The sequence below is a fragment of the Tripterygium wilfordii genome, chromosome 16, assembly GCF_013401445.1.
Source record: "Tripterygium wilfordii isolate XIE 37 chromosome 16, ASM1340144v1, whole genome shotgun sequence".
In the NCBI taxonomy this organism is placed as follows: Eukaryota; Viridiplantae; Streptophyta; class Magnoliopsida; order Celastrales; family Celastraceae; genus Tripterygium; species Tripterygium wilfordii.
Window position 1 is genome coordinate 4,760,045 of NC_052247.1, and position 26,733 is coordinate 4,786,777.

Sequence of the window (26,733 nt, forward strand, 5' to 3'; positions counted from 1 at the left end):
AACAAACATCGGACTAAAACCGAACAATACCGAGATGTACTCAAATAACCCTGTCTTGGGACAAACCCGAACAGACTAACAAAAACAGAAAGCAAAAAAAAAAAACCATATATTGGATCAAGATTCTTGGTTTCCCCTAAGAAAGACTCATCTCCACCAGATCTAGGAGTCCTATCACTGTGCACCAAATATGTGTCGCTGAAATACACCAGCAGAACATGTGTTGTGAAGAATCCACAACAGATGGATAAGAAGAACTAGATTTCATCTCCAAGGGAAACAATATGGTGAAGAAATCTTGTGTATTTCTTATTGAACAAAACATCCACGACAAATGGATGAGAAGAACTAGATTTCATTTCTATGGGAAATGGTACGGTGAAGAACCTTGCATATTTCTTATTGAAGTGAACATAAATTGTAGGCTAAATCTACAAACTAACAACAAATTAGTAAAACAAATTAAAAGGGTATACTATAAAAGATGTAGGGAGGAGATTTGTACAAAATTTGAGAGATAGAGGAGTCGACTGAGTATTATGTTTATTTGGTGTTACCTTTTTCTTGTGGGTATTTTTTCAAGCTTTTTTTACATATTTATACTTATTAATATTTATAAAAATTAAAAAACTGTAAACAAATATACTTTTCACAACTAATAGACTAATATCATTTAAAAATTTTACTAAACATCTTATCGTTTATAATCTAACTTATTTTTCACAGTTTAATAACAAATAAGCTTGAAGAGTATTTAGAGTTTTAGACATGATAAAAATCCACGAGACTTCATAAATAAGTGCATAAATAGACTTAATTCATTTTAGGAAACTAAAATACTATAAACATTGTTCCATTTAGACTAAATTAAAAACCCTATACAAGTTGAGTTAGTTTACTCTCCCTTTGTTTTGCTTCTATTAAAAGAGAAACACACTTGATCATGTTTAGATGGATTACTTCTTTAACATCCATTTCTTTTTAAGCCAAATAATCGTATCGATATGTCTTTCGCTTAACTTAAAATTTAATGTCTGTTTAGATGTATGTCTAGAGGGTACTTACTTAGTTCCCTCAACAGATAACATATTTTTCCTCTTAAATTATCTTTTTTTTTAACCGAGAATGACACCACATCCGTCAAGTCCTAATACATAAAAGTTTTTCACCTGACAACGTTGTAAGTTTGGCCGAAACCCAGTGCATGACCAAGGATATTGCTATCAATGCTAATAGAATTTAGGATCTTTCAAGTTCATACGGGTTGGTCCCTGAGTCGAGATGGATGCTAATTAAATTCAACTGTACATCCAATTAATGATTTTTTTAAAAAAAATCTGTTTATTTTAATGTACTTGTGTTGCCTCTTCTCCCTTGTCTAAGTTGTCTCCATGGATCGGGCTTTGTTTCCCTATTTCGTACTCACATAGATTTCCTAGATTGATAAATATATCCATTATATTATTATATACACAGAGATATATAATAATATAATATGTATGTATGTGTATGCGTATGTGTATGGGTATGTGTATGCGTATGTGAATGAATGATGGGTATGGACTCTGGTCCTTCCATGCTACTGCTGCTTTCCTTCCCTTTCTCTTCTTGTTTCTCACTCCAACAAAAACAAACAACGATCCGTCCAAATTTATGAACTTTGTGATCCTCTACATGTAATCCCCACCAATAACTACCCTACACCCTCCCGATCTCTCCAACCATGTCCCGAGAACCCTCTCCTTCTTCTCCGATCGTTCCTCAACCGTCTCCTCCTCAACAAAACCACGACTCTCTTCCCCAAAACGACGACGTACCCACTACACAAAACGACGCCCCGCCCTCTGTTACCACCACCACCAGGAGCAATCGTCCCTCTCGCGCTTGCACGGTGAGAACGGCCGCTCGACTACACGAGGCAGCAAGGCAGCAGAGCCTGACGCTGACGGAGCGGCGGCAAAAGCCTAAGAAGGAACGGAACAGCCAGCAGTTGCAGCCAAACGATGAGTCCCCGCAACAATGCAGCGGCACCAGTAAGATTGTTACGCCGCTGGTGGGACCGCCTGAGCAGTCTCAGTTGCCACGGTGGAGCCTCCGCTCCATGTGGGAATTAGCTTCTGTACTCAATTTCTTGAATGTGAGCTTTTTCTGGTTGGAAGTTGCAACCTTCGTGGTTTAATTTTTTGCTATTGTGTTTTGGGGATTTCATGTTTCTCTATTGCAGGTCTTTAGGCCCCTTCTGAATATAACGGCTGAGTTCTCAGCGGAGGAGTTGGAGACGGCATTGATTACACCCAATGACACTTTGAGTGATTTACATATACCTTTGTTAAAGGTCAGTGATTTATTTTGAAGTCTAAAGTCTGTGCTTTCAGTTTGTTTCTTCATGTTTTTAGAAGTAGTATTTTGAAGTTTGCGTTTTGGAGTGTAGCACTTTGTAAATTCGGGTGTAATGTTGCACAAATTTTTTGCTTAGGATTATTGTAGTTGGTTCAGTTTTCATAGAGGCCATATAGGCTTCTTAGAATACCCTTTTAATTAAAGTTGAGAAATTTGTTTCAGACTTTCAGTAATCGTTTTCTTGGGAGCAGTTCCACTCACCATGTTGAATGTGGCACCGTGGCCGTTGGATTTTAGCGTTGTATTTTCAAAGGTTTTCTCATAACAGTTGGGGTTATGACTTCGTTAAATCGAGAACTTGCTGATGATACAATTTTGTTCACATGCAAAGGGTGTAGACTATAATTGTGTCTATTTCCACATGGTCGATGAAACCATTTCATGTCTACCTTTGATGTGATGCTGCATGGCTATTAGATAGTAGTGGCTTCAATCATGCATTAAGTGAAAGAAGTTGAAAAGTCTCTGTGAAATAATATTTCTTTTCCTGGAGATTGAATGCTTAGAAGTTAGAAGGAATATTTCTTTGTAATGGCGAATAAGTTAGTAGTGCTAATTTATATGTAAGCAGGAATCTAATTTATGAACGAAGGTTAGATTGATTTATTCTAAGTCGCAGAAGTTAAAATATATGGAGATAGATTCCAGAACATTTTCATTATGGAGAAAATGAGAAATAGAAAGGCATTGGTGTATTTTCTCCTAACCTTAAATTCCTTAAATTCTAAGAAAGGTTTAAATTTGATGCCAAGAAGCAATATGAACACATAAAAAATATGCCTTTCCGTCTGTTGTGCGTGGAGTGAGACATAGGCGGCAGCAGAAACAGGAAGGGGCAGAGAGAGGTAAGCTGCAGTTCTTGATGATGGTTTAAGAACTTTGAAACTCTGAGTGATCTACATAATATTTGAGACAATACGTTCTCTGACATTCAAAATTATGTAGATAAGTGAACGTTTACTAGATGATACTAAAAAGGAACATAGAAGATAGAAACTAAAGATTTTGTAACAGGCCTGTGTTAGCATGGTTATGAGAACTTCTTGTTGTCTTGTCACATGCATTTGATGATTTGTAGTTATTTCCATATCCCGTTTGAAATTATACTTTTACTTTTTGCACCAATTTTAGTTTGAAGTTCCCTCACAACATTGCCAGTAACAACCCATGTAATTCCTACAAGCTTCCAACCTGTCATCCATTCCTAGACCACGGGCAATTCAATTCGAATATGGTTACTGGAACTAGATCAGATTTGCAAAGGGAACATCTGTCGACTAGATGGCAACCTCTTCTGCAAATTATCCACGATCAATGTTTTCCCCCGTGTAGCTTGCCAACGGAATATAGCAATCTTAGGAGAAATTTTAGGCTTCCAAATGGTGAGCCAAGGGAAGGAGGGGATGCAGAGATGGTGTTTGGATTGTAGTCCCTGTAGTTGGTGCTGACGATAATTTTGCCAGATAATTTTTCTTCTAAAATAGGATCCATCTTGCAGTTATACATGGATCATTTCCAGAATATTTAAGAAAGAATCAAGCTCCCAATCCTGACATCTCTATTGAAGGTAACATTCCAGCTTAGACTGGCATTTGATATGTATGCTGTTCTAATCTTTGATAACAGTATCTTTTTGAGTTGCCAGACTATAAAAACTAGGAAAAACCCTTCTTAGAGGAGAATGATCTACCCAAATGTCCTCCCAGAAGCTTAAGAAGTTGCCTTTCCCATATTTGGAGATTGTATTTGACTGCCAGTAATTCTATCCCTTTCTAATATAGATCCACAACTGCAACCATAAGGCTCTCTTCTACTTCTCTCCACAGATGATCCTTGTTTAAGCTCCGTCCATTTTGAAGGATGTAAAACATTTACTTAAGAATTCTTTCAACCCAATAGACATTCCCCTCTTTTTTTGGACAGAGTTAAACAGGATTTCGACAATCATTTTCCAAGGAGAGCTTTGTTAAAAAATAGTGATAGAAAGGATGCCAAGGCATCCAATCTCCTTGGGAAGTTTGATGGAGTCCCATTTAATGGGATGAAACTTCCTGTTTTCTATGGAATCTTTCCAACCTTGAATGGCATCAGGCTTGGAAGCAATTGAAGTAGGCATAAGGAAACAAAGACATCAAGTAGCGGACAAATCGGAAAGAGCTGTTTTAATGAGAGTTAACCTGAGAGCTCTGCCTTTTCCAACCAAAGTACTATTATAATGGTAGAAGAAGATAAATTTGAGGCATCAAAATTATTGAACAACGTGGATGTGGTTCAACTTCCTAGAAAGATTAAGAAAAGAGGGGGGAAACATGGACACAGGACTCCTGCAATATTTGAGGTTTGAGATGAGTGCATGTATACAGCCTTATCCCTTTTGCCAAAAGGCTGCTTTCATCTTTTTAACCTTTGATACCTATGTTGAAATGAAGTGACTTTACCATTTTAGCATTGTTTGCCTTTAATGTGAAGGCATATGCTTGCAATAATTTAAAAGGTTGCATGACTGTGATTATTGATTTATATATATATATATATTTTTTTTTTTTCTCATTTGGAGAGGACAGGTGTGGGCTTACATATTACCGTGGATCGATACAAAATTGGTAAAGGGGAATGGAAGATGAAAATTATCTACCCTCCCTCCCTTTTTTTTATATCTTTGTGTATGTTTGACTGATGTACCGCTAGAAGTCTGTTTTTTTGCTCAGTGTGTGTATGTGCGGTTAATGCTAGTCTTTTTGTTGAATTGCTTATGCTTGGAGTGGTTATGTGAGAAAGGAATTGCTATTGTAGGCGTCTTGCTATGTTATTGAACATTATCATTATTGCTACCATCATAGATGTTGTTAGGTATGTTTTGGCTCAATTATTATCCTTGAGTTGACTTCTTTTTCCATTGTCTATTCTGCGCAAAGAAATTATCTGCGATCTAGTTGGAGTATTTTTCCCTCTCCTGGTAATAGTTTCCAGCCATGATGATGCACTTGCTTCTGGGAATAATGTAAAAAATAATGCTATTGTTACTGGTACTCCCACGTGCTACTACAATTGCTACCGCTCATCGGTTATTATCTTTTTTGTAGGCCATCCCACCTGTTACCCGAATGGCACTTACACGTGATACCTGGATTACTGTTTTATGCAGAAAATTGAGAGATTGGTGGCATTGGGTAGCGACTGTTATACTCCTTTAGTCAATATTTTTCATAGTGCATTCTCTCTGAGAAGGACCAATTTCAGCCTTTTATCTTAATGCAGGTAGCAGATGGGGACCTTCCCATTGTTGCTTCTCATGGGTGAGCAGCAGACAGTTTATTTCACTGTAATATACAAATCTCTTTTGTTTCTAACTTGGCATGTCACATAATATGCTAGGGTGGAGATTGAAGTATATAGAACCCTAGATCCCGGTGTCCGTTTGGTGATTCTGAAAGCATTATGTGACATTCGTGTCGAGGTATTACCATGTTTGATAGAGATGATGCATTACATTATGATTTGATATACTTGTTGCATGGTCATTGGTGAACTTTTTCCCCTTTCCACTAAAGATATTATGTTACTCAACTAGTCAACTGTCCTAGACTTTTTTTTTCAGAGTCCAGAAGGCAATAAAGACTCCATTAATGCACCCTTTGAACTTACAAGTTGACCTTGTTTGGTTGAAAAGTTATTGTACCCAAAGAAAACCTTGATTCCCTATTGATTGGGGTTTGTTGCATGAATCCTATATTGACATATTGGTCCTGGTGTTTTGTATTTGCTAAGTCATTTGCAGCCATCTTCTTGTTGCCCGCCTTTTGAATTTTGGCCCTTCGTGTGTCAATATATATATATGAAGTCTCTCGTAACTAATGAAACATTTTTATTCCTTTCATATGATTGGACTAGTCATGCCATACAAAATTGTTGAAATATTCATATATCATCTCAATTACAAGCATTTATTCTGTATGTTATTAGGTGCTCCAATATACTGTGCATTATAAATTTTAGCTGGTCCTTTTCATTTTAATTTATGTTTCTCTTTGCTGCATATTTTACATTAGTATTCTATCTTTTACTTTTCAATCAGTTTTCTACATTATTTTCTGGTTCAATTTTGGTATTCAATGTGTCTTTAACATTCATTGTTCCATGGCCAATCTTTTGGCCCCTACTTCCAATTGTTTCCTCACTTTGATTTACATAACATTTACCTTACAGTTGTGAACAGAGAATATGATCAGATGTTTACGAATGGTCCTTTCCTTTACTCTGAGTTCTTGTAATGTAAATTTGGGATTTTTTTATTTTTCTCCCCATGAAATGTGAAGATGATAAGGTTTTTGCTCATGTTTCTTCTTTTACTCATGTTCCTTGTACTGTCAATATTACAGTTTCTCCCCTTAGAGAGCTTGTATTCTTTACATTATGTAAACCCTCCATGACCTTTATGTCCGTGGGCCCTGTCAAGTTTGATAACAAAACCTATATTTCTGACAATAAACTCTTTGATGGCATCTCTCTGGCTCTGTAAATAAAATGCTGATATAACCGTTTTTATCATTATTAGTACTAACTCTTTTTCTTCCTTTTGTTCTGGTAAACAAAAAAAGAAAATATATTAGATCTCAAGGGGTGGCACTAAAGTACAGCGAGATCTAGCCTCTTTTCTCTGAGTATAGTCAATCATGTATTATTACCTTGATTTTAAAACTGTGTTATTTTGTTTTTCCAAGTTTTCTTATTTTAAAGTTGTGTGTGCGGATGGATGCTATCTTGTTTACTTCAAATGATTATGGTATAACTGGCAAGAGGAATTTTAATCTGAACAATGTCATGCAGCAAGAAGATATCCGAAATTATATTGAAAACTCTCTCAAACATGGAGTTCAACTTTCATCATTTCGTAAAGAACGTATTGGAGGTGATTCACATGGTATTAATTACTGGTATGTGTGTGATTCACTGTTCACATGTTTTGGGCATAATTTGAAAGAATTAGTTTGTCATAACTGGAGATTCTTTAGTTTCTTGGTCTATGTTTATGTGAGAGATACAATTTTGTGTATCATGACTTCTATACCTATGCTTTTTGTTGGTGCAGGTATGAAGATGATCCTGTAATTGGTCATCGCTTGTATCGGGAAATAAGAAAAATTGAGGTGAAGAAAGTAAAGGCGAAGGGTTCCCAGACCCTTCCTAATGCTACATACCAATGGGAAACAGTTGCTACTAATTTGGAAGAATTTCAAGATGTTTATGTGAGTATATATGGTCCATCTTTGCAAAATTTTGCAAGCATATTACAACATTGTAATTGCTCACCTCTGTTGCCATGCATGATAGTTCAGATTAAGATTATTTACATTCTATGTTTTTTTTGAATGGGCTGGTATTATTATCGTCGCTATGGTTTTTCTTCTCACATTTTTCTTTTTGTTTTTGGTGGCAATTTTCTGGTATACGGAATATTTTCATTTCTCAAAAAGCCTGGTACTGTATATAAAACTTCAATTAGTTTTGCAACTCTTTAACTGTAGTTATGGAGTGTACAACCCATGAAATTTGACAATATCTACCCAATTGGCGTCCAGCCATCATGCTGTAACTTTATTGTTGTCCCTTTGTAAGCTTTGCACCCCCCGGTGGTTCACTGCTTTCCTTATATTAACACTTACATTAGAAAGAAAAAATGATTGCTGTTTAGATGATAAGCCCCATTTTGTCAATGTAACAATAAAAGTCTTGCAAAATTGATTTGTTGATTTTTGTGTAAAACACATTGCTTAGGTCAAGTTTTGTTGCCTTGTTGTTGAGTACTGAACAGTCCTTAGCATTCTTTTTTCCCTCTATGATAAGATTTTGATTAAGCATTAAGCATGTGTATCCGCTGCTGCAGGAGAAACTATTTGAAAGTAAAAATCGGACAGAGGCTTCTCTAGGGAAGAGATTAAAGAATGATTTGCTCCCTGAGATTGAAAAGGTTCATAAGGTACTGAAAACTGCTCGTTGGCCAAAATCTTATTTTGTAAACATATTTTGAGTAATCAAGACTATGATTTGTGAATTCAGTTATGTTTCTTGATCAAATTAATTTCCAGTTTTTGCTTGTGTTAAGAAGTAATGTTTCCACTGTTGTTTCTATCTTCACGCAGAGGAAGGAGAAGTTACTAAAAAAGCAACACAGGCAAGCTCTACTTCTCGATAACTTTTTGAATTTGGATGGGCTTGGTCCTGGGCGTTCTCTGCGTGACCGAAAACCTGTCACCTATACCTTTGGTAAGAATACAAATCGAACCACAAGCTTTGCAAAATTTATTTAGAGGCTAAATTTAATCATTCTTGATTTCTGAGTTTGGATAAGGCTCGAGATAAATTTTAGCTGGTCCTTCCTCGCTTTGTTTCTTTCAAAGGCAAAACGGCTCATCGTGAATGATGTTAATACTAGCTATTGACAATTAGGCAAACAATGTAGGCCTGTCATGTTTTCTTATGGTATAATCTTATTGTGGGCGGATAATGACCTAAAATCATTAAATGCCCATTAAATGCCTTTTGGCTTCTATGTGCAGAACTCTTTTTTGTTTTTTTTTAGCAAGTTCGTTACTCAGAACTATTATCTAGTCCTGCATGCTCTAGCGATAATCAAATCAAGTAACTCTACAAAGCCTTAACCCTACCAGATGTCTTGCAGTGTCTTCTTTCTTTTCCTATGTTCCTTTCAACTTGTGTTCCATCTGGTACTGAATCCCTGCAAAGGAATTTATGTCTTAAGTGACTGGTTGGCTGTGTCAGAAATCTGAAGGAGCATAAAGTTTCATGAGCATTTACAAGGAAGAAGCATGTCTTTTATGATCCTAATTTTTAGTTTTGATATGGGGCAAGATGATTGTGCCTAATTATGTCATGTGAATGTATTTGATGCACGGATAATTTTTTTCACCCTATGGCTGAGATGCCTGATTATTTATTACATGATTTTACAGATGATTATGATCGATCAATCAATGAAGCTATCAAAATTACCAAGTATGGATTTCACGTACTCGGTCTGAGCTTAACTTACCAAAAATAAAATTAATATGGTAATTATTTTTATTCTTTACTTTCTTCAGGTGGAAACCACCGTCGCCAGAGCCTATTCCAAGGCACGAAGGTTTTCCCAAACCTGAAGCTAATTCAAATGGTAAATGGAGTGGTCCTTCACATGAGGCCCAGCTTGCCACTTTTAGTTCACTATCTCCCAATTCACCTGATTACAATGATCTTGATGAAGAGCATGACCCTGAAATGTTGGACCGAAGGTATATGGAACTCCTGTTTGTTAGACTGTCTTTTTTGCTGAATTAAGACTTCCATGTAAATTAATAATCTTAATTATTGCATGTAGCAATCGACGAAGACAGAGACCTCAACGGTATTCAGAGAAAGAGTTTGTTGAGGCAGTCACTGATAATGATGCAGACTTTGACAGTGATGATGAGATTGTTGGTGAAGCTGTATATGATGAAGAATACCTGAAGAAACGTAAACAGAGGAAGTTTTCTAGTAGTTCTGAAGGAGATGAGGAGTACCGTGGGGATGAAGAAAATGCTGAAGATGAGGACGAAGAAGAAGAGGAGGATTCGTTGGGCATCAGCGAGGACAGTGATGAACCCCGCAAATTTAAAAAATTGCCTGGCCGTACTAGAAGGGAAACTAAATTAAGGTCGGTTGATGAGCTACAGTTGGGACTAAGACGCAGCAAAAGGTCCACCAAAAACCGTGTAAATTATCAACAGTATGAGCTGACAGAATCAGAAACAGAGTCGGTGAAAGATGAGAAATCAAATGCATCAGCATCGGACGAACATTCTGATGCAAGTGAAAATGCAGAATATTCAGAGGAAAGTCAAGATTCAGATGTTAATAATGATAACCAGGAGATAAAAAAAGATCAGCTGGAACAAGGTTATACTGGAACAATAGATAAAGAGCAAAGTCAGCAGCAGGAAAAATCAAATAGCCCTGTCGAAGATAAAGTCGAGGGTGTCCAAAAGAGGAGGTTCCTCGACCTAAATGAAGTTGCACCAGGTTCTGGTTTTGATGACGGTCCTAATTCAATAATAAAGGATGAAGACAGAGATGATTTATAAGATTCCCTTATACCGGCAAGCACACGGTTATTTCTTCTTCCGGGGAAGCTGTGTACGATAGTAAGGTTATAAATTTTGTGAAGACCATGAGGTCATAGTAAAAGTTCTTCTTCATGGCCTTTAATTATGCAAACCACCTGATGCATCTCATTCGTGACTTGCAGAAAGGTGCAGCAGCATATTTCTAAGAGAGATGTAGATTAGGAAGTCATTTTTTAGCACGCCTACGTGAAGGAGATCGTTGATGAAAATGAGAATTCGTTGGGAGTTGTTTAGCTTATCTGGTTAGTGTACCATAACCTTTAACTGATATTGTAATTGAAGATTTGGGCTTTAGCCTTGTAGCTTAATCTTTCATAATCATGGTGATTGTCTGCGTTCTTTAGAATATGGGATCCTTTTTCCTTCTTGTAACAGACTGTTCTTGGTGATAATTACCAGCAGTTTAGGGATTGTATTACAAACCTGACTGGAACTCCTTTTTGTTTTGTGAGGAAATGCTACCAAGTCTCACACAATAAGCCAACTCCATCGCTGTTGTCCTTCACTGTAGCAAGCTGGAGATTGATTCCACAAATTGGTCATGAGCAAACATAAAAAACCCTCTTTTCCATGCTTTCCCAATCTTTGCAAAGAAAATCCTTACTCTTGCTGAAAGTCAATAGATATTCACTAATTGTTCACGGCTCCAAAAGGGCTAGATGCTCCAACCCAAGGGCACACCACTCATACAAAATACAAGACACAAATCCCATAAACCAGCAAGGTCCATGCACAACGCAAAAAAATTAACAAGCGGGAAACATATGCACAGTGTAGTTGGGCTCTCTTAGAAAGGATAACATAATTCCATTACAAACCAACCACAACGGAGTAACACAATAGGAGTTTTAAAAGTCTCAAGCACATAATACGATTACTCAAACGGAATATGCAAGATACATATCAATATTAGACAAGTAAATCCAAGAGATTAAGAGCCTTATTAATAAAGAAGAAAGAATTGCCAATACACTTGAGGAAAAAAATCAGGAAAAAATTGGCAATGCACTAGTAGTTCAGAGAAAGACATGATAGAAGAAATATAAGCCACTATTGCACCAAACAACCAAATCACAGAATACTCATGCTTTTAAACTGCAATATGAATGAAACTCTCACCGAAAAAACACATGAAATCTCATCAACTAGCTGAGAAATCATTCAGCATGTATGCAGACACTAGAGGATGAAAGAAATCCCTACTGTATTTACATGTTTAAACGAAAAAAAAAAGTTTAATGTCCAAATGAAGAACTGTCAAGCTCTGTGAATGGTGCAATGAAGAATTAGTATCCCCATCTAGGAAGGAACCAGATTCGCAATATCTTTCTCCTTGGCAAACCACCTTGGTACAAGTTCTAACAGATGAGGATGAATATCCCTAAAGGAATGCTTGATTGTGGTTTCAGCAACACCAGTAGCAACAGAAATATCTGCAACAATAGGACGTATAGGATGTTAAATATCGCCCATAGAAACATAATGGCCGCATGGTCATTAATACCTTAATACCTCTCTCACCTTTGAGCGATTTCTTCTTGTTTGTCAGTTGCATTATCATGTAAATAATGGCTGCTGCCACAGATATTGAGCTCCTCCTGCAGAATTAAAAGAGAGGTCACTATTTCGACAAATTCTGAAAGCAAAGACCTAATACTGATTTTACTTTCTAACTCTGTCCATCAGCATGCAGGTCAATGATCATAATATTGAAAAATATCTGAAAAGATAGTTGTCAAGGATGAGGATTGATTAAAAAAAAATGGTCCTATACCTTATTGGCCATTATGATATTATGTTTCCCATCAAAACTTCAACCAAAGGAAAAGATGAAAAAAAAAAAGGAAAAAGAAGAAGATAGTATTCATTGTACTACTGAAAATGATTATGAGAAAATATGAACAAGAGAGTGCACAGGATCAAGAAAATTGAGAAAGAGTTAGGAATTCATTTACAATGGGAGGATATTCAATAGCTAACACGACATCATTAATACCTCTGATTCTTTAATTCGTTGGTTCAGATGGAATCTAGAGAGCTCAGTTGGCACGCAATAATTCAAAAGAGATAAGGGTCCAAGTTGCTAATTGTGAGTAGATAATAAACCATGGTCCCTAATTCAACCCAGGTGTGCTTATTTGTCACATATATACATGCCCTACCACTTAGTATTGGTTACAAGTTCCTCTCTTCTATTTAACACACAAGGGAAAAAATAAAAATAAAAAACAAACAAAAAACAAAAGGAAGAAGAACAATTTCAATTTCAAAAAGTTCGAAAGTCCAACAATTACAACTCTATTTCATGCTGTATGTGCATGAGAGCAATCCCCAAACTAACCTTATATCAAGCTCTTCAGATTTCAACACAGCTTCTCGGGCAGCTCTGACTTCCTGACTGGCCATTCCAAGATTGGAACAAAAACGTCTCTATAGAATGAAGACAGACATTATACAAATTGTTGATTTAACAACGACCAGTGAGCAAACAAATATATGAAATTAATGTCAAGAATTAATGGAGAAGTAGAGAAGAAAGATGACGAAATATTTCACAACTCACCATATAGTCCTCAGCATGTATAGATGCCATTTCAAAGGATTGACCCTCTACCTCCAGATGTTTCACAATAGACTCTTTTGCCCGACCGACATCTTTCTTTGTTGTTCCATTGGCAATAGAACAAATTTCTAGCAGAAACCCAATAAATTAATAGTTTTCATACACCGTAAAAAAAATCAAGTCATTTGTTGATGAGAAGACTTCAATTCACCTTTTACAGTTCGAGTTTTGTTTTCTTGACGACAAGCAATGTATAGGCAAGCAGCCAAAATTGCATCTTGACTCCGTCCTCTCAGAAATTTTTTATCTTCTACTTTTTTATATATTTCATGGGCTTTTTCCTTAAAAATAAAAAACGAAACCAGATGCCAATCCAAATCAGAAGGGATCAATTGCATGAACATGAGTGGACATAAAGCTGTGAGCTCCAGTTAATATTACAAATTACATTAAATATTGTCCGAGTTTCTCAAACTTAATCTAATTAAACTGGCTGGAGATGAGCAATAAATTTCATAAATTGTTAACAAAGTATGCTTCAAGAAAATGAACAAAAGTGAATATATAACTGTCTACGACTACAAGGAAGACCGAGTTCCACTGAGTGTCATTAAGGTAAACATTAACAAGAAGGATTGCTTGAATTCAAGATAATTTAACAGAAGTAAGATGTATTGTAAACAAGTAGGACAGATATATTAGACAAAGGATCATATGTATAACTATCTGACAGCCATCGTCAGAACATCCAGTATTAGCTTTTAGTTTTCCTGGAGATGGCCTTTCCTAACAACCATAATCTTATTCCAGGTTGATTAGTTTTTCAACTTAACAGCAGTAAGACACTTCACCAGAAAACCTACTACATTAAAAGGTGTTTGTACATTAACTTCAACTGTTAAATGTCAGACTAGATCGATCTCATCTATTTCATCCACAATTGTTTTAGGGTAACTTTGCAGGCTCGCCTCACCATCCCAAACGGCATGGTTAGCAGACCTGCATTTTGCTTGATGTCCTTGAAGTCACACTTTTTTCACTCTACTATGTGGAACATTGCACATTACCTCGTTTGGTAACCTCTTTACAGAGTATCAAGTGAAATTATCAAGTCCCCATCAATCCAATAATCGCAGAGTTAAAAAAAAAATAACAAATATTTTTCATATGCAAGAACAATCAAGTTCCAAATGAACAATGAGAACGTTAAAAGAAGTATTAAAACAGCATTAATTAGAGAAGCCAAATAACTTATAATTTTTTTTTTCCATCTACCAAAACACACACACTTTCACGGACATTAAAAAATTATTAACACCAACCTCGGTTCCCTTAGCCACAAACCCAAAAACCAATTATCATCACCACCACCACCCGTATAAGGAAGAAACTAAAAAGCGAAAACAGAAATCAGAACCTTTAAGGGTAAAGCAACTCACTAACCTTTATAGTTGGAAGAAGTCCTAACCTGAAAACTCCAATTGATAGCTTAAGTTATAATTTGTATATTAACACTACTAAAAAAGATAAAGTAATCCAAACAAGCCAAAAAAAAGGTTTTTAATCCAAATATCATTCAGAAAAGAGAACAAAATGATGAACTCTAATATATGTACTTGCCAACTAGTTTTTCATTGCCATGAACTTCAGATTGAAATTTTTTTTCCCTTTTTTATTTTGATTAAAGAAAAGATGATACCTAAAATTTGCAAAAACTCAGGTTGCTAGGCATTTCCAACTAGTTCATAATTTTTACTAATAGAAGTGGCAGAAATCCATCTCCATGTCCATATGAAAATACGGGTTCAAATCCTACAACCTCCACCGAAATCTTCCATCTATATATATATATATCTACGTACTTTTCCTAAATCAATTTTTGTTACTAGGGAAAAATGAACCACTAGATTAATGTTAAAATTACAGGATCTGACATGAAAAGAAGAAATCGAAAGAAAGGGAGCCCACCTCTCAGACATGACAGCAATGGCCTTGAAAGACCGGGAGAGTTTGGTGGGCAGGCACTCAGCATCGAATGAAAACACACCGGCAGCGTCAGGTGAGGAGTCCTCGCCGACATGGTTGGAATCTTCGTTGTCGTCGGAGGAGAAGGATTCAGAGGTTAAGTAGTGCGGAATGGGGTGGAGGATTTGGCCGCACTCGGAGCAGTAGAAGGTAGTAGGGAAACCTAAAGAGTGATCCAACACTATCTCCGTGGGTTTCTTGCAGTCAGTGCAGTAAAAGTCGTCCATGTTTGGAATTGGACTAGGACCCATTCTTTTTCTTTTTCTTTTTGATTTTTCTTTATGGTTGCAAGCGGGGGCAGTATTTATATTTTATAGTGGCTGTGGGCCATGCCCATTGCCAGTTCACTCTTAACTCCAAGGAGAAGGGATTTTCTTATTTTATTTGTAGTTAATTTCTTGCCTTTGGGTGATGTTTCTCAATATATACATACATATTTTTTTTTGAAATAACACAAAGAATTAAGTTTCCGGTTTGAATCGAACTTTGAACACATATGTCCAACCTAGTCGATTGTCAATCAAGTCAAGTCTCGTTGGTAAATATATTATTATCCATTCAAAATCAACTTTTGGACTAAATTTTTAGAATTTAACAAGTGTGAAAAGGTTGGTGAAGACCTAATATGTGGGTTTAATGAAGTTCCCAAGTTTGTAAAGATTCTAAATATTTTGTATTATTTAGTTTCTTTATATGTAGTTTTGATCTAAATGAAGGAAGATTTCCATTATTAGCTCATAAATGGTTAATTTAAGATTTGAAAAAAAAATTCATTAATTAAGTCAAATGGATAGAGATCGTTTGATATCATATTGTTGACTTTTAAATATAATATTTAATTAGTAATAAATTCCTCCAAACAAATTTTTATTTCAACAAGGATAACCCTTTTTAATACCATAAGGTCAATAAGTACCTAAAACATATTCCATTAAGGATAAAAAATTTAAAATATTTTTTATTGACTAAATTACCCTTAATCCTTATTTTATGAGCTTAAACAAATTAGAAGTTCTCGTTTCATTATTTTAGCGGGATACGAAAGCGAACTCACTCCCTGGGTAGAGGAAGATTTGCTGCAAGTTTGGGTAGATGAAGATTTGTTGCAATTTTGGGTCGAGGAAGATTTGCGTGGCTATTCTATGCTAAGCGATCTGCGAGTCTAGGTCGAGGAAAATTTGTTGGGATCTTAAGAAGATTGAATATTTGCAAGATAGAGATGTGTTTATGATATTAGTATGATATGATAATCATAAATCACTTATTTGAGTTTTGATTGAGACGATTTTTAAAGCATTACAAAGAAGACTCTAATACCTACAGAATTGTCTCTAATATATTTGTGGAGATTCAAACGTTTTAGTAGTCAAATCGAGAATTGAAATTTGCGTATCAGAATTATGTTCAGAAAATCATAACTCACTCGTTTGAACTCCTATTGAGACAATTCTTAAAGACGTTCAAAATAAAACTCTAATACCTACATAATTTTATTTAATATAATTTTAGAGATTCAAACATTTAAGTAGTCAAATCGAGAATCTAAATTTACGTATCAGAGTTGTGTTTTTGATGCTAATGTGTTCGGAAAGCTACAACTCACTCGTTTGAACTCTGATTGAGAAAATTTTTAAGACATTCGAAAGAACACTCTAATAACTAAAGAATTGTATCTAATATATTTTTGGAGATTCAAACGTTTCAGTGGTCAAATAGAGGATCGAAGTTTGCGAATTAGAGGTGTGTTTCTGATTTTCTTATTTTAACTCCAAGGAGAAGGGATTTTCTTATTTTATTTGTAGTTAATTTCTTGCCTTTGGGTGATGTTTCTCAATATATATATATATATATATATATATATATATATATATATATATATTTAAATAACACAAAGAATTAAGTTTGCGGTTTGAATCGAACTTTGAACACATATGTCCAACCCAATCGATTGTCAACCAAGTTAAGTCTCATTGGTAAATAAATTATTATCCATTCAAAATCAACTTTTGGACTAAATTTTTAGAGTTTAACAAGTGTCAAAGTTGTGTTTTTGACGCCAGTGGGTTTGAAAAGTTACAACTCACTCGTTGGTAGGGGTGTGCATCGGTCGGTCGGTTCGATTATGGACATATTTTTAACCTAACCAAATTTTTTCGGTTAATTTCATCCATTTAACCGAACCATCATTTTTTAGACGGTTAACCATCGGTTCGGTTAACCTAAAATTTTGTTTTGGATTTCGGTCGGTTCGGTTAATTCCAAATATTTTGGGTCAAAGTCAAAGTCCAAAGCTAAAACACAAAAACCTTATATTTTGGGCCAAAGCCCAAACGCCATTGATTTTTTTAGATCAATGGCTCAGAATTATAGTACATAAATATATTTTAATAAATAATAATGACATATTAATAAATAATCTCATCTTTTAATCATTTTATCATTTATCACCTAATCAATAATAAATAATAGCATATTGTACAACATGATCTTTTAATCATTTATTATATATTTATATTTATTATATATTTATATTATGTGGAATGTGTTACTAATTTAGCATATAATATGATTTATAATGTTAGAGTTTAGGATTTATAATTTTAGGGTTTCAATTTATAACTATATTATAGTTAATAGGGTTTAGGGTTTAGGGTTTACATTCATAAAGTTTTATAGGGTTTAGGGTTCCCATTTAAAAAAAAACAAAAGGTTTAAGGTTTTATAGTGTTAGAGTTTAGGGTTTATATTATTAGGGTATAATTTTATAGGTTTAGTGTTTTATCGGTTAGGATTTAAGTTTATAACATGACTATAGTTATATAGTTAATAGGGTTTAGGGTTTACATTCATAAGGTTTTATAGGGTTTAGGGTTCCCATTTAAAAAAAAACAAAAGATTTAAGGTTTTATAGTGTTAGAGTTTAGGGTTTATATTATTAGAATATAATTTTATAGGTTTAGTGTTTTATCGGTTAGGTTTAAGTTTGTAACATGACTATAGTTATATAGTTAATAGGGTTTAAGGTTTACATTCATAAGGTTTTATAGGGTTTAGGGTTCCCATTTAAAAAAAACAAAAGATTTAAGGTTTTATATTATTGGGACCTTTAACCTTAGGATTTAGGGTTTAATGGTTTATAGTATTTGTTTTGTCATATTATTAATTTCATCATCATATTTAATGATGATAAATATAAATATATAATATATTGAAGGTATTACATTACATGGTAAGTTACTAAGTTGGTACTTGATAACATGAATTAATACTTATTAATTGATGTATATTATATTTATTTTGAATTTTTTATATGAGTATTAGTAGATTTTTTTTAGAAGAATATAAGTATGAAATTATTAATATGTGGAAAATTAATAACATAATTATATATTTATAAGAATAATCATATATATATATACACATATTATTACATATTTATATAATATCATATATTTTCGGTTCGGTTCGGTTAATTTGGTTAATTTTTTATGTTAACCGAACCATTAACCGAAAACCGAAATACTCACAAATCTCTAACCGAACCGCCCAATCGGTTAATATTAACCGATAAATTCGGTTAACGGTCGGTCGGTTCGATTCGAAAATTCGGTTACAACCGAAATTTGCACAGCCCTACTCGTTGGAGCTCTGATTGAGAAAATTTTTAAGACATTCAAAAGAATACTCTAATAACTAAAGAATTGTATCTAATATATTTTTGGAGATTCAAACGTTTCAGTGGTCAAATAGGGAATCAAAGTTTGTGAATTAGAGTTGTCTTTGAAAAGTCATAACTCACTCGTTTGACCTCCGATTGAGACAATTTTTATAGCATTTGAAAGAAGGATTTAAGACCCACAAAATTGTCTAATATATTTTAGAGATTCAAAAGTTTTAGAGGTCTATCACGACTCAAAGTTTACGCATTGGAGAAATGAATCGTATAGACACAAATATGCAATAAATTTATTTGCATTATTTGCACTAATATCTACGTTATGTGTTGTGCTTTTGTTATGGTTAATATATATTGAAATCTATTTTCACTAAATTTATCTTCACTTCACTAAATTTATCTACACTATATTTATCAGCATTAGTTTATTTTCATTATCTGTTTTAGTTTTGTTATAGTTAGTATATATTGAAATTTATCTGCACTAAATTTATCTACAGTAGTTTATCTATTGTGATTGTTATAATTATTATATATTAAAATTTATTTACACGAAATTTATCTGCATTATTTGTTGTGATTGTTATGGTTAATATATATTGAAATTTATCTGCATTAGTTTAATTGCATTATTTTTTATGGTTTTATTATGGTTAGTATATATTGAAACTTATCTGCACTAAATCGATATGCGGAATTTTTTAATCTCAGAATATATCAACAATGGATCGTATTTGAAAGAGTTTTCCATGCTGATTTAGAATATTTAATTTTTTTCAAAATTCATCAAATATTTTGAGATTTCATTTAAGAAATGAAGAAATCAAAATTGATGATGTCAGACGTGGAGAAAATTTTGCAGAAACGAAATCAAAAAAGCATCGATGCATTAGGAATATGTAATTTTATTAAATGAAAATGGGTATACATGTAATTTAATGAGATGTGCCCTTATTAATAAATTTTTTCAGCTGTCATTATTGGAACATGTCTTTCCTATTGTGTTATTATTGGTAATTGTCTCTAAATATATTTATTATGTTAAAGAAAGAGTAAAACTACATACCCTCAAAATATGATCATCATTGAACTCCAAATCGATGTGATATATAAAATAGTCATTGATCCTAACTATATATGCAGAGGTCACTTAATATCTAACACTCACATTAAATATTGATTAGGGGTCAAATGAGGGTTATATCCTAAGGTTCTCAAGCATTATTCTTGAAGAAAATAATGGGACATATGCATCCAATAACTTGTGTCCTTATTAATATACAGGGGTAAAACCATGCCCGCCAAGAGTGGGCGACTACCCCACTTAAAAAAATTCTAAAAGTAAATTTATTTATATATATACATGAATTATATTATTAGGCACAATACGTCCACCTTAGTCTAATAAAAAATTAATTTCATAATCTGGGCCTTGTACAATACATTAATAAACTACATGTCCAATTGAATAAGTAAGCTCAAAGATGAATGACCTAACTAATGATGATAATACATGCCCCCTTAACCCAATAAAATGTTAATCACAAAGAGGCAGTCATTTGATAAGGTGAAAAAGTGATATATATATATATATATAACAAAAAAAGTTAACAAATGATATATGTATAACCCAAAAAAAATTTCCCGGGGCTTTGTCCTCGGATCCCTGCACAGAATTTTGACCTTCTAATATCCGATGTTGGTTCCACCCCTATTAATATATACAACTAAATGGAATATCCAATGTAAGGTTGGAGTCCCTTTATACTAAAATTTTATCCCATATCGTATTGACATAACCCAACCGAGTGGCATATAAGTAACGGTCTAGTTCATCACATAACCAACACGTTTTCTAGGCATAAGAACCAACGACAATGACCCAATAAGAAAAACAAAATAGTGCAGGCCTTTTGCCCAAAATAGACAGTATTGATTTTTAATGTTTGAACTGGATTTTCTAACACTGTTAATGTTCAAATTATATATTAAAATAATAATGCGAATTCACGGCACAAATACCTTTTAATCCTATAGAAAGAAGAGGGCACTATAGAGAGCCCTTTTGTCACATGTATTATACTCCCTAAGGAACAATAAGTATTTAGTTGGAGGAAGAAAATCAACTAATCAAATCAAGTCTCTCTCTCTTTTTTTAAATACCATTGAGAAATTTGTTTTTCATTGAAATCGAACATTGTGTACATTTATACCTAATTTAGTTGATTACCAAGCGATCCACCGCTCGTTGGTAATCAAGTCTTCATTTAAGACTAGGTAGTTACCATTCCGGAACCACCTCCAACTCCTATCTAATTCATAGAGATACCAAATGGGTCGGGTCAAATCATGGGCACCAAATCCATGCTCAATTTCTAACATGAACAATGGATCTTATTTCAAAGACTATCAAAAGAACTCTATAGCTGACAATGAAAATAAAATTATGGCCCTTTACACTCCCTCCTATTCCTCTTTAAATAAAAAGAGTAAACCAATTTCAAAAGGAAGCCTGACTATTGGAATGGTGCAGTCTTGGTTGAAACGTTTTTTTTTGTTATTTATCACGATATTTTATGAAGTATATTGTTTGTTAAACAAATACATGTTTGTTAAACAAATATTATTATTTTTTTTATTAGGAGTAATTTTATTTATTTAATTTTACGTATTTATTTTCTATTAGGAATTTGGGATTGGTCTAGGATTTGATTAGGTTTTTCTATTTAAGGATTAAACATCTCATGAGACATAGACAGCTTTTATAAATTATAATTAAATTGAAGAATTTTCTCTTTTCCTTACTTTATTCAGTTGTTGATTGAAGCTAGTAGAAATTGTTATCATTTTCGAAATTCCTCTTTGTTTAATCATGCTCCACATCAAGAATCTTGGCCTAGTGGTAAACAAGCTCGCACAACCTCAAAGACATAGGGGATTAGTTTCAATTTCTGAAAACAGCTTCTCGACATGTGTATCTTGCCCTTTCCAAACACCGCATCCATTATGAGAGTCTTGTGCACATGAGTTGATGACTTGCTTACACATTCTATCATGTTTTAAGTAACATTTTCATGGAATATTTTGAGAAATATTCATAAGGCCACCCAAGTTACTGTCAATAACAATATTATTAGTGGAAGAATACTTTTGACTGCATATTAAGCATGCAGTTTTATCTCCTGATAACATCATCTGAACCTACACGGAAGTTTTAAGTACATGAATGTGTGTTTCTTCCATATGCAGTGTCTACTTTGTCCGGCCCAAGTTCTTCACAATATGTACCATACTCTAAATTATCTTATATTGGAGTATTGAATACCATTCTTCAAATTTCTTTGAAATCTCAAAATCTGTCATCTTGGGCTAGCTAGTCTTACGAATTTCACTTCGGGTTGAAAGGTTTAGCCCCTTTTTTTTTTTGATAAGCCAAATATATTAAACCAAAGAAAACGGGGAAAACAAGAGGGCGTCTCAAGAGATAGTCTAAACAAGGACGAAAATGGGACAAACCCCAAAACCAAGTCAAAGAACTACAGGAAAAATTAGCTAACATACAGAGCAGGCAAAGGACAGAAGAAAACAAAAAGAACCAGTGCAAGGGAGGAAGGTTCATTGGTAGTTACAGCAAGAAAAGAAGAGATTCTTAATTTTTAATTTTCTCTCTCTTTCTTTTGGTGATTTTCTTTTACTAGCAGGCTTTCAGTCTATTGATGGAGTGGATTGGTCTCCTTTGATGGTTGTTTGCCACTTTGTGGTGTCATTGTTGCTTCCGATTGTTTACCCTTTTAAAGCTGGCTATATACCCTTTGGCACTTTGACCAGCATATTGCCTTTGCCTGCTCAACATAGTCATATACCATCAAGACTCCCAAATCTATTATAGACAAACAAAAAGATGACAGGCAGAATCGGATGATTGGTCGGTAGTCTGCTTCTTGGGTCTGCATGCATCTCAGTTAGTCAAACAAGGAATATGGTGAATTGTTCTTCTCTGCACAGGTAACGAATAGGACCTAGGGGGTCCCAGGGTGTTTCTCAGGGGAACACTCTGACGCTCAAGTTAGTTCAGTAATGAGATAAAGTCAAGGAGACTGCTCGATATCGAGAGCTCTCTCTTTAGCCAAAAGTTGTAAGTAAAAGGTAAGAGTTTTACCTAAGTGGAGGTCCCTTTTTTATATGTTCTTTTGCAATTGCAATTGCCCTTTTGAGATCGTAGGAGTTAAAGATGCGCACCACATTTATGGCAGGATGATTTACCCATATGTCCACAAAGGTCTTCTCGGTGACCAAGGAGATATTTACCGAGGTGATACCAGGTTAAGCCTAGGTGATCCCCAACACAATTCTCTGTAGGACAAACACGTGTCAGTGTTTTATTGGAGGGGTATTTTGGTATTATCACAAAATGTTTTGGTACTATTGAGTGTTGTTCCTTGTTTAAGAAGTGTCTTAATTTTATTCCTTGTTTCTCTTCTCTCAAAGTAAAGTTCTATGATGTCAGGTAGATACAATTATGGCATTATATGTAGCAAGGGTTTTTTGTATTTGAACCTTAATTACATTTTTGGAAGGTAAAACAAAGCGTTTTGTTGGGTTTGCTCTCTCCCATATCTAGTGAACATTGGATGGGAGGTATATGATTTTGGACTGGACATATAAGGCTATCGTTGATGATTTTAGCAGAATCTTTGACTGATTAAAAAAGAAAGACTAGATTGAGGGTTATGCTGTGTTCAAATTTTGATTCCTGATTGGATTTTTCATTAAGTTGTCTCTAATATTCCTTTTAGATGTTGTTGAAGCACTTTGTTTGAAATAGCTCTATCTGGTGTTAAGTACTACATCGAAAGATGTGGGAATTCATTCATTATTTATAAGGACAAGCTCACTTCCTTGCATACCAACAAGGCTTTTTCCTAGCCTAACTGAATTGGGTTTTGACCCATGAGTTTCGACCCTTAGTAGCTGGAGTAAGGACGAACAAAGCCGTGCGAGCCTGATATATCATCGAGAATGGGACAACCCAAAACGGACAATATTATTAGTATTATTGTTGTGTATGGGAGTGTGGATTAACAACATCTGGACAATTGATTAGCTTTGTCTCTTATTAAGCATTTTTCTTTGTTTTGATACTAGTGGCTCTAGTCCAACAGGAAGCTTCTCAGCTGTTGGATAACTTTAAAAGGAGTTCTTCTATAATTGCTAATGCTAACTTTTTAGGGGTGGTAAAATAAAGGAGGCAGAATTTGTGTTGTTTCCATCACTATGAACAATATATAGATAGTTGAGTCATAGCTTCTCTTCTTGGGTTTTTGGCTTTTTCACTCAGGGATGGATGAAATTGTGTTTTTATGGTTTAAGGAAAATTTAGGATTTAATGGAAGCAGAAATATGTGCTAATTATGGTTCTAGGCACACATGAAAGCAAATTCTTGATTATTGAAAAGAGAAGTTTTCTTTTTATTGAGGATCAGTGAGCTCCATATATAAGAACTAGTGTTGCTTTTGTTTTGTTTATGTTAAGAAATATCAAATATGGACCGGGACGAGGTCACGTTAACCCATATTACATGAGCCTAAACATGTATATAAAGTGATTGATTCTATTAATGATTATCACTAGAGAGATAAAGAGGAGATTCTAATCACCAAAGGTGAGTCCACATTACATGAGTCTATAAGAGACTTTTGGATACATGTGGATAATGACACATTTTATCTCAAAAGTTATAGCTCAAGACTTTGGATCCATCCACATGTATATAAAGTCACAAACACCCTTGTTTCTCCGATTTGGGACTCGTGGTGATGTGTGCTCCAACATTTTGGCTTTGCTGTCAGAATATCAAAAGTACAGGTGGACTAGACTCTGTTAATTAATCACTAGAGAGAAAAAGGGAGATTCTAACCCCTCTAGAATTTGCTCATGAAGGTAGGTTAAAGCAATGTGACCCTTCTAATGGGAAAGCAGTGTAGAAGAATATTGTTCCTCACAAGCAAACAAAGCAATCAAAATCAACCTATTTTAATTTTCTACTTGGCTCCTGTCTAATAATTGCTAAAAATTCTCTTTAAGCTAGGTGCTTTCACACATTAGTCCGCACCAGAGACTGAGATGTGTTGGATATCTGGAAGAAAATAATTCAACAGAGAAGTCGCTGTTGTTATTGGGACCCCTGGATGCCATATTTGAGCTACAAGCTCCACCACTTGGATTACATTGATTGGTAGGGAAGAAAGATTCTTGTTTCTCAAATTCTGTTCATATGTTGGCCTTAACAGATGGTGCTCGTCAGTGATTCTATGGATAATCGAATGAGAAAGGAATCATCCATTCAGCTGATAAAAACCAGCGCAAACCTGCAAGATTCCTTATCAGTTGAAGGGGGAGTAGGCATGAGTGGTGAGGAGAAAAGCAGAAGGTCCTTTTGTGAGGATTCAATGAAGATGGTGACAAACATCATCAAACTCTCTTCTTTTTCTATTGCAAAGCTGACACTAGGAACAGCTTCTTCTTCTTCTTCCTCTTCTCCAGTTGCTGTCAAAAGCCTTGCACCGGAAGTGGCCCGCTCCTGCTCCGGCTCTGGCTCTGGCTCTGGCTCTGTGATGGTTCCACAAATTCCCGGAAGCAGAAGGTCGCAAAAGCCAAGAAGCAGCTCGAAGCCGGTTTCATTTGTGATGCAGCCTGCAGACAGAGAGAATGAGTCTTCTTCATATGTGATTCATGAAGAGAAGAAGAGCGTCATAGACGACCAGGCATCGGATTATATCAGTAAAGTACGCAAGAAGAATCGAAAATATCTTGATGAAACATCAATGCATTATCAGGATATTGTGCCGCCTCCGCCTCGTCTGATGAAGTAGCCATCTTTTCTCTGTTTCCTTTCCTTGTGTTCTCACTGTTTACTAATTCTCTTCCCTTATGTATTTGGCTATAATAAGCTGGCAATCAGACTTGTTAATGTATTCAAGTTTAAGCTTAAATTGCAAGCACTACCGCTATCTTCTTTTCTGATTTTTTTTTTTATAATCGAGAACGATACATACAAATTTATCATTTAGACATCCGATCGATATGTACCTAAATTCGAGTCGTCAAGCTTGCGTGCATGTAAGTTTCTCACCTGATGACAGAATAAATTGTGCTGAAACTAACCTCGTGCCCACAAGAATTTTTTTCTGATCCAATCGCCTATGGTGTCGTTTGACGACTGAAGAAGAATAAAACAAGACAGAATTGATTAATTTTTTTCTCAACTACCCAGATTCTTTAGTGTTTTTGTTTATGACCCTAAGATCACGTCGTTAGTGATGTGATTTGCCAAGTTTTTTATTCAAATAGATTAGACAGAGAGAAGGAATATGTACTTACATTTAAAACTAATTCTTTCAAAATACGACGCATAAAGTGTAAAAGCAATGGAAAACACATGAAGAACGTGTGTAGGATGTAGTGGTTTCAGAAATGAAGCTTTGCTTGTAATGATGGAAAAGCATAAATTTAGCCAAGAAAGAAAGACTACCCTAACTTTTAATAAAGTAAAGCCGTCTCATGGCCCGGGGTCTGCTATAGTTTTTTACTACAACATTTTCGGGGTTCAAATTTTTTTTATCTTTTCTAAATTATAAATGTATATTTTGTAGTATTCAACCTAATGAACCCAACGATATATTTTTTGTTCGAAATTAAAATCAAGTTCATTGTGATCGAAACATAAAATGTTTTGAGTTTATATCTGACAGTATATAATTGTTACGCTTTTTTTCATGTTGAATTTGATTTTTTTAAACAAAAAATATATTGTTAAATTCGTTAGATTAATATATTTATGATTTCTTAAAAATATAAACAAAATGTAATCTCAAAATGCTACTACATATTGTCATGTCCTTTTCTA

At 34.6% G+C, this 26,733-nt stretch overlaps 2 protein-coding genes across 3 annotated transcripts; one reads left to right on the forward strand and one right to left on the reverse strand.

Annotated features, from left to right (window-relative positions):
* Window positions 1-1,551: 1,551 nt before the first annotated feature.
* LOC119981338 (DDT domain-containing protein DDR4-like) lies at window positions 1,552-10,897 on the forward strand. 2 transcript variants are annotated; one of them, XR_005464101.1, is made up of 13 exons: window positions 1,552-2,137; window positions 2,225-2,335; window positions 5,484-5,570; window positions 5,659-5,696; window positions 5,776-5,857; window positions 7,228-7,334; window positions 7,490-7,646; window positions 8,285-8,377; window positions 8,541-8,664; window positions 9,372-9,414; window positions 9,501-9,689; window positions 9,776-10,585; window positions 10,685-10,897. XR_005464101.1 is itself a non-coding variant. In XM_038824431.1 (12 exons), the coding sequence occupies exons 1-12, from the start codon at window positions 1,724-1,726 to the stop codon at window positions 10,518-10,520; spliced, it is 2,190 nt and encodes a 729-aa protein (XP_038680359.1). In that variant the 5' UTR covers window positions 1,552-1,723; the 3' UTR covers window positions 10,521-10,897. The 2 variants fall into 2 exon arrangements, 1 of the variants encoding a protein (XP_038680359.1); XM_038824431.1 differs by having other exon boundaries at window positions 9,776-10,897.
* Window positions 10,898-11,633: 736 nt separating this feature from the next.
* On the reverse strand, window positions 11,634-15,421 carry LOC119980567 (transcription initiation factor IIB-like). The gene is made up of 7 exons (XM_038823317.1): window positions 15,094-15,421; window positions 14,569-14,593; window positions 13,337-13,466; window positions 13,126-13,253; window positions 12,904-12,992; window positions 12,084-12,160; window positions 11,634-11,995 (listed from the first exon to the last, which is right to left on the reverse strand). Exons 1-7 carry the CDS (start codon window positions 15,399-15,401, stop codon window positions 11,862-11,864), a joined length of 891 nt encoding a protein of 296 aa, XP_038679245.1. The 5' UTR covers window positions 15,402-15,421; the 3' UTR covers window positions 11,634-11,861.
* Between the last annotated feature and the right edge of the window lie 11,312 nt (window positions 15,422-26,733).